General features: G+C 41.6%; 1 protein-coding gene across 1 annotated transcript; it reads right to left on the reverse strand.

The window, feature by feature from the left end:
• Positions 1–523: 523 nt before the first annotated feature.
• On the reverse strand, positions 524–7523 carry RSPH1 (radial spoke head component 1). The gene is made up of 9 exons (XM_062602459.1): positions 7386–7523; positions 6850–6963; positions 6625–6730; positions 5372–5462; positions 4999–5134; positions 4624–4692; positions 3040–3277; positions 2459–2602; positions 524–725 (listed from the first exon to the last, which is right to left on the reverse strand). The coding sequence occupies exons 1-8, from the start codon at positions 7440–7442 to the stop codon at positions 2460–2462; spliced, it is 954 nt and encodes a 317-aa protein (XP_062458443.1). The 5' UTR covers positions 7443–7523; the 3' UTR covers positions 524–725; position 2459.
• Positions 7524–8678: the final 1155 nt, after the last annotated feature.

The raw sequence follows: 8678 nt of genomic DNA on the forward strand, positions 1-8678 counted from the left end.
GGAAGCAACAAACTCGGGACTGAGCTGCAACATACAATAGTAAATGCAGTAGTATGCGGAAAGTGGAAGGAAAACATAGTACAAAGGAAAAGGTTTAAAAACACTGTACCAGTGTGTTAGGAACTCAAAATTCAGTTTTCAGCAAAATTCAGTTATCAAAGGGAGATTTAGGGTAACAAGAAGAGCTTCTACAGCTACATGAACAATAAAAATAATAAACTAGGAAAATGTAGGCCTATAATTGGTATAGTGAAAGGGGATACAGATAGAGCTGGGAAACCTAGCGCTACCTTTGTTTTCACAAGCAAGACCCCCAGTTCTCTGTTCCAGAGGCAGGGTTCAAGGAAGAGAACTGCCAGTTGTGGGAGAAGATTGGTTTTGCTTCTGGAAGTGTGTGAGGACACAACTTCATGAATCCAGAATAATCTTGTAGTGAATCCAGCAACTGACTACTTGCTATGTAGAATAAAGAAAGTTGTTGTGAGACTGCACACTGAGATCATAAAAGTTTCAGATATACATATTCCAGACAGAACCATGACAGAAATGTTTATTCAAAGTATCTTAACACAGCTTTTTTTTTTTTAATTAATAAAAATATTGCAGGTCTACCATAATAAATTATTTACTCCAAAATTTCCTTTCATTTGGCTCTTCATCTCTAATTATTTCCAATTACTCTGCTCACTGTGATTCTTCCTCCTTATCTTCTAAACCACTAGCTCCTGTGGAGAGAAAGTAAAGACAGGACATAGAGAAGCATTTAATTACAAAATACTGGGAAGTAATCCTACTAACCTAAAACATAATTCTAGGACATAATTCCATTCTCCTCCCCCAATGTCTTTCACTGCCAATACTTGAATTTAACTGCTATACATTGTCAGCTGCCAGACAGACTCAGTACACGCATATTGACTGACAGCCAGCCCATATGTAACTTGGGAATAACCAAAGAATGTCTCCTATTTAGATGGTATCATAAGAAATGTGGAGTGAGAAAGATGGAATTCCTGTGTCGAAAAAAATGACAGCAATGGGACAGAGAATACACGGCTGCAAGAAAACAGATTTCGTTACATCTGCTCTTCACAGCATGTGTATTTTCTTCCAAACATTTCCTCTTACTAAACTTAATCTTGTTAAGAACAAAAGGAAAATATGTTGCCTAATTAATTATGGATGTACACCTACGTTAAAAAATTTATAAAATCATCCAACTCTGATTCTAGGAATAAAGAGCTGAAAGAAACTTTGAGAACATCAATCACATCCCTACATGTTCATGCATGTGTATCTGCATCTGTGCTGTCTCTGACAGATACGTGGGTCCATTTTTCTTTAAAAATAAACAAAACCAGTGGGGATACCAGAACCACTTCATTGTGGTAGGCCAGAAAACTTATTATAATCAAGTTCAGTCAAAATGTTCATTTGAGTCCAAGGTACTATGAAACAAACCAGGCTCTATGAACTTCTGCCAGATCCAAAGCAGAGTTATGCAGGAAACCTGCTAAGATTTCTGCTTAATCTGATCCAAGCCCAGGACTTGGATGTCAGTTCTACACACAAGGTAGCTAGCTGGCCAGTCTTCCCTGAAGCAGGAGAGCACCTTCAGAGGTGATGGGTAAAAATGAGAGCAAATGAGCTACATAAATTCCAAGAGCTGACCTAGACACCCAGGCATTTTCACATGGTTTAACAGTCCTTCTGATCCCTATGGATACTGTTTAGCTTTGATTTATCATAAAATGGACTGATTACAAAAAGGATAAATTCATCTTATGTTTTCATATAGCAGATATGTAAACTTGTAAATGCTAGCACTTAATAAAGGCAAACAACAGAACTGGGTGGAGGCCTACAGGCTAAATATGAGTAATCATATTTGCATCCTTTTGTTGCTTCTTAGTAATTTTCTATTTAAAACAGGCTTCTGAATTCCGAATCTCTTTGTTTTGTAGGAGAAACAAGCCGACTTGAGGTTGTTCAAAATAATGCATAGTAATACCTAAAAATTGTTTCTTCATATTAGTTTTGCCTGCATTTTTACTTCAGGTAAGAGAGTAAGAATGCACAGTTCCATCCATGAGAGAAAAGTGGAGTGCTCAAACCCCCGTGAATTTCCCAGGGTCTGAAATCTCTCTTTTGTAACAAAAAATAGTTTGCAAATGCAATCACTAACAAACTCAGCTCAGGACATGCTGTCAAACTATACAGGCAAGATAATGCTGCACAGAAGTGGCATTTCTAATTTGTGCTGTTACAGCATATGAACTTGATTACTCAAACCCAGTTGACATGTATAGAGGACTGCCCCCCCCTTATGAAAGATAGAGTTTCCCATGGTCTCTTCAGCTTCATAATAGAACTCTTAGCAGCAGCATGACTTCAACAGATTGACACACATCATTTCAAACCCTGACTGAAGAATGAGCATGCATGCCCCATTCCTCACCTTAATCCTCCTGGTCTTTGTTTTCTTCTTCCTCTCTGTTTTCCTCCTCTTCTTCTCCTGTGTCCCTCACTGAGCTAAGAACTTCATAGGATGCTTCAAAAGCAGAAGGCTCATCATACCTACCCTCATCAGACTCATCAGTGACTGAAACAGGAGACATTAGAAATATCAAAGAAAACAAAATTTACAAATTTGCACTCAGCCATTGTTTTTATGCTGTAGCTAATAACTTCTACTGAAGTCTGCAGTCTTTACTCACAGGAGGAATCCCACAAAATCTTTTGTAACTGTTTATTATCAAGTTTGTATACCAAGCCATGATACAGACTAAAATGATATACAGGCTTCCCAAGTTGTAGCTCATTGTGCTCTATGAGATAAACCAGTCATATATATATTGTGCAGTTTAGCAATAGACTTGGAAGTTTAACATTCAATATGTGGTAAATTATAGGAGAAAAAAAAAACAAACAACAAACAACCCAAACTCCCAAAATAAACCTCTTACACCACTTGATATTAAACCTGAAAAACATGGTTTCAGGGGAAAGTCAAAGCACGGAGGGCCCAGTAGAACAAACCTGCAATGGATGGAACTGTCTTCTCTTCAGTTACTGCTGCTGCTGGCCTTTCTTCCATTCCATCTTCTCCTGCTCCTGCTTCTGGTTCTGCAGCTGCTGCTGCCTCTAGAGAGGCTTCCTTGGGAGGAGGTGGGCTTTCCCCATGGGGAGTCCGGAGTGTTAATTTGGTAATTTTTAATGCTTTCCATTTTGGCTCAGCAAGCAATGAGGGCTCCTCCTCTTCTTCCTCTCCTTTATCCTAGAAAACAGCTCATGAAATCCAGCATCTCATCTTATAGGTATTATGGCAGTAACTAAGATGTTACTCCCTTAGACTTTGTGTACTAAAACTTCTTTATCTGGGCTCAAAATGGTGATGATATGGCCTTTTAAAGTATTTACAGGTGGAGAAACTTCAGCAGCTGCAATTCTTGGAAGAGAACTACACTTTGAACCTTGATGAAATCAGCTGACTATTACTAATGCCAAGTGCTTAACCTTGGGCTCTTAAATTCATGTTTAATATTCCAAAATCAGCACATCCAACAATTCCCAACTGTACTGAGGATACTAGATACACATCATTTTGGATGCTTTTAGCCAAAAAAGCAAAACAGTCTCCATGTTTTGCAAATCTCTATCACTAATGATAGGAGGTTTTATTATTATTATTATTTTGTCCTTGTCTTAAGAAACAACTGCTGCATTGAAGAATTTTCAAAGAGTATGTAATGAGAACTAATTTGTCAGACAACAGAAGCAGCAAACTGTAAGCTAAAATGTGACACATTTTCATGAAATCAAACCAGTAATATTAGCATATATTTATTTATATGGCTATTTTGCAGCATACTAATCAGAAATGTTTCAAAACATTCATGCATGAAGGAAAAAAAGGGCCTAATCCTAATTGCTTTCTACAGTTATTAGGAGTGCAGATATTAAGTTCCTAACAGGACGAGGACAACAATCATAGAATCACAGAATGGTTCGGATTGGAAGAGACCTTAAATATCATCTAGTTCCAACCCCTTGTCGTGGGCAGGGACACCTTCTGCTAGACTAGGTTGCTCAAAGCCCTGTCCAACCCGGACTTGAACACTTCCAGGGATGGGAAGAGATCCACAGCTTTTTGGGCAACAATGGGACATACTTCCAAAACATGAATCTGCTGGAAATTACCATCTGTACACATAGCATCAAGCAGTTTAGAAAGATAAGAATATTTGACTTTGTTTTCTGATGTTTCAAACAACACAGAATACAGGCTAAATATACAAATACATCTACATTCTTCTGTGGTTTGAAACTTCAAATGTTTTGGGAAGATCCTGATTCTTCTAAACTAAGCATAAAAGACTCCTGTCTGCAAGTACAGGAAAATCACACCTTGTACTTGTCAAAGATTACACAGTAGAGAAGCTAAAGAAGAAGCAAAATGAAACTGCATTTAGTTCTGAAGAATGCATGAGTTTGTACCCTTTTTTGACTGATTACATCTACATTAACATCAGTGTCTCTAAGGCATTTTATAGATTACTCAACAATAGATTTGATTTAGAGAGTTCTCCAATGTTCAGTATAATTTGCACTATTTTTTTTTACCTGCTCTTGTGTGTATTCACCATGTTGTTCACATCCAGTATCAAAGACATATTTGCCACGACCTACAGGCTGCACGAAGATACGAAAGTCAGCAGAACTATGAAGTTAACACATTCTAAGCATACAAATGTAAAATTCGCTTTCCTACAAAATTCATAAAATAGCCAATAACAATATAGTTAGAAAGGAAAGATTCAGGGGAAACTTGTTATTCTGTCCTAACAGGTTAATTCAGTTTCATATGTTAAACTTACGGTACAAGAAATACTACAAAAGATCAGGAGCCTAGCTTCTTATTTTAGGTGGAAACAGATCACATCAATGCAAGTCGATGCTAACTGTTCAGATGAACAAAGACTTTTCCAGCACACTTACCTTTCCATTTGAAAACCTGCCCTTAAATCTGTGGTTTAGGTAGATAAGTTCAGCTTCTCCTTCCTGGTTTCCATGCGCCCAACCACCAACATACTTAGATCCTGTGTCTTTATAGACATATGTACCTTGCCCGTGCCTAAGGAGAAAATAATAATTTTGCTTTATATTACTGAAAATTAAGAATTTAGGATGTTACTATACTTTAGGTATTAAAACTGTATTGTTTAAGTAGCTGAAATGACTCAAGTTGGACTAAATTGTCAAGGTCATCCAGCAGCACTTGATTTGCTGCAGTCAGCCATGCTTTGAAAATAACCTTTGCATTTTAATGCCATTGGGTGACTTGAAAAATCACTGTAAGAATGAAACAAACCTATAGTGGTTAAACCACTCGCCAGTATAGGTGTCTCCATTTGCATAGGTATACTGCCCATATCCATGCCTCTGGTCATCCACCCAGTCTCCTTTAATGAGAATATGATAAAAACAGTGTGAGACATGATTTATTTCATTGTGTGATACAGTGATCAGTTTGCAGAGTTATCATACACGAATTATTAGAGAAGGAAAAGAAAGCTTGGACACCACTGTGATTCCTTACCATTCCTTACACCATTCCTTACTCTAAACCCTTGCGCTTTTTAATTTCATCATCCCTCTCCACACATATTCATGCAGCTGCCTGACCTCCCTTTCACTTTCATCACCATCTGTCTCTATTATCACTCTCCATTATCATTATTAACGTAAGAAGCCATGTAATGTCCTGCTCCTATCTTTAAATTTGGTAATGTATTACAGTTGCATTAGACAATGTGACATTTCCATTCAAATAAAAAGAGGGACTGCTTCAGTTTGACTCATTTCCTAAAATTGTCCTGTCAGTCGGGGGGGGGGATACTCAAAAGGATGCTAGACTTTGTGTCTTAATTATCCTCTATTAAAACTGAAGAGAAATGAAAAACAAAACAAAACAAACATAGGTGCATATGTAAGGCAAGAATAGGCTGCTCTTTTCGCTCTCTGCTCCTAGCATTCACAATGTGAATGGTTTTTCTTGCCTGGCTTAGAAAGAAGGGTGGGAAATATTGTTCTTTGAAGCCTAATTGATATTCAGATATTTTGGATACTCTCCTGGAAGAAGGGAAACAAGGCAAGTTTGAATCTCTTCAAATTTCAGAGGCATCCCAATCCCTAAGTAAGTGCTCTAATCAGGAAACTGATTTTTAAGGATGGACCTAATAAAGTCCTAAAATATACTGAATCATTCTAATCATCATTCAGAAGTATATTTTCTTCTACTGAGATTGCATTGATTTGTAAAAGATACTTAATATTTCTCAGAACTTGAAGGACATGACAAGAATATACCGCTACTAAATACCTCATTTTTCATAATAATTGACGTAAATCCCCATAAGTAAACCCCACACTTCTCAGAGCTTGTAGTAAAAAAAAAGTCATTAAAGGAAAATATTTTGTAGCAAATTTATCTTCTTAAAATAATGCTTCCTCCAATTCACTACCTTCTTGCGGGGGGGGGGGGGGGGATGGGATGGGTGGGTGATGGGGGTGAATGTGGCCCTTCAGTTACAGAAATCCTTGCAACTATGTTCAGTGTTTTACCTTCATATTTTGATCCATCTGGGTAAAAAAAAGTCCCCTGGCCATGCTTCTTGTTTCGGAGATATGTTCCAATGTAGCGAGCACCATTCTTAAACCTGTAAGTCCCCTGAAACATATTTGTTACAGGTAAAATACTTGTAAGTCCTCAACCTTGTTTCAGTGCAGCATCTAAATGAACAGAACTGCTGCAACTTCAGCACAGCCACTGACTTCTGTGACTCTTACCTGCCCATTTCTGAGACCATGTTCATATTCCCCGTCGTATGTATCACCATTGGGTAGACATGCTTTTCCACGTCCATGTCGCTCACCTTCTGCATTGCGCTCACCTTCATACTCCTGATTAAATGTGAAAAAAATCCTTTGAGAGGGCTGGACCTGACTGAATCTAACCTCACTAGACGGAGGGAAACAGGAGTTTGGTCAAAGCTGCTCCAGTCTGGCTCGAATCACAGATTGCAAGAGGACCTGGTCAACAGAGGCGCTGCTTATCAGATACTTTCATCGGCAATCAGAGGCTTTCCTCCCTTCCTGACACACTGCTGCAAAGTATGGATGACTTGAGGAGAAAGTGAGGCAGCTCCCAACTAAACCCGTGCAGCCCCACTGCCGACCCTCCCGCTCCCGCGCAAGGAGCACCTCGGGAGCTCTCCCAGGCCCGGCATTACAATATTTAAGACGCCGTGACCGGTCACGTCCACTCTTCCCCTTCCCCCCCGCGCTCTCCTGAACCCTGCCCCACCAGGAGCGCCCCGACGAACCCCCAAGGTGTCTTCGGCCTCTCCCTCCTCGCTCTCCTCCTCACTCTCGTCCGACATGGCTGCGGCGTCCCCGTCACCGTGGCAACCAAGGCGGGAGGGCGGAGCAGCAGGCTGCCGCTGCTGCCGTGGCAAGGCTCCCCCTCCGCCGCCCCATGCCCCTCTCGCGCTGCTGTCCCGGGTGCTGAGCGCGATGGCCGGCGCCGCCCGTCACCGCGGGGCGGCGGGGGGAACGGGGAGGGCAGGCGAGGGTCTCTGAGGAGAAGCGCTGGCGGCGGCCAGCGCCGTTACCGAGAGCGAAGAGCCCCGCCTCCCCTGGAGGCCTCCCGGGCTGCCCCGATGGCTCTCACAGTATCACAGTATGCTGGAGATTGGAAGGGACCTCAAAAGATCATCTAGTCCAATCCCCCTGCCAGAGCAGGAACACCTAGATAACGTTACACAGGAATGTGTCCAGGCGGGCTTTGAATGTCTCCAGGGAAGGAGACTCCACAACCTCCCTGGGCAGCCTGTTCCAGTGTTCCGTCACCCTCACTGAGAAGAAGTTCCTTCTCAAGTTTAAGTGGAACCTCTTGTGTTCCAGTTTGCACCCATTACCCCTTGTCCTATCATTGTTTGCCACTGAGTAGAGCCTGGCTCCATCCTCGTGACATTCCCCCTTTATATATTTATAGACACTAATAAGGTCACCCCTCAGTCTCCTCTTCTCTAAACTATAGAGACCCAGCTCCCTCAGTCTTTCCTCATAAGGGAGATGCTCCACTCCCTTAATCATCTTGGTTGCCCTGCGCTGGACTCTCTCCAGCAGCTCCCTGTCCTTCTTGAACTGAGGGGCCCAGAACTGGACACAATATTCCAGATGGAGTCTCACCAGGGCAGAGTAGAGGGGAAGGAGGACCTCTCTCGACCTACTAACCACCGCCCTTCTAATACATCCCAGGATGCCATTGGCCTTCTTAGCCACAAGGGCACAGTGTTGGCTCATGGTCATCCTGTCGTCCACTAGGACCCCCAGGTCCCTCTCCCCTACACTGCTCTCTAGCAGGTCGTTCCCCAACCTATACTGGAACCTGGGGTTGTTCCTGCCCAGATGCAGGACTCTACACTTTCCCTTGTTATATTTCATCCCGTTATTCCCTGACCAACTCTCCAGCCTGTCCAGGTCTCGCTGGATGGCAGCACGGCCTTCTGGTGTGTCAGCCACTCCTCCCAGCTTAGTGTCATCAGCAAACTTGCTGATAGTACACTCAATTCCCTCATCTAAATCATTGATGAATATATTAAATAATACCGGTC

Source organism: Pezoporus occidentalis, unplaced genomic scaffold (assembly GCF_034315485.1).
Source record: "Pezoporus occidentalis ecotype Australia unplaced genomic scaffold, CSIRO_AGI_Poc_V1 ctg77, whole genome shotgun sequence".
Lineage (NCBI taxonomy): Eukaryota > Metazoa > Chordata > Aves > Psittaciformes > Psittacidae > Pezoporus > Pezoporus occidentalis.

What these genes read in the sequence shown, in the direction of transcription:
- RSPH1 (XM_062602459.1), bottom strand. Translation starts at nt 7,442, where the DNA reads ATGTCGGACGAGAGTGAGGAGGAGAGCGAGGAGGGAGAGGCCGAAGAC. An exon ending in GTGAATACACACAAGAGCAG is followed by an intron (nt 3,278 to 4,623) that starts GTAAAAAAAAAT and finishes GCTGTTTTCTAG; the next exon opens with GATAAAGGAGAGGAAGAAGA. An exon ending in GACAGTTCCATCCATTGCAG is followed by an intron (nt 2,603 to 3,039) that starts GTTTGTTCTACT and finishes CTCCTGTTTCAG; the next exon opens with TCACTGATGAGTCTGATGAG.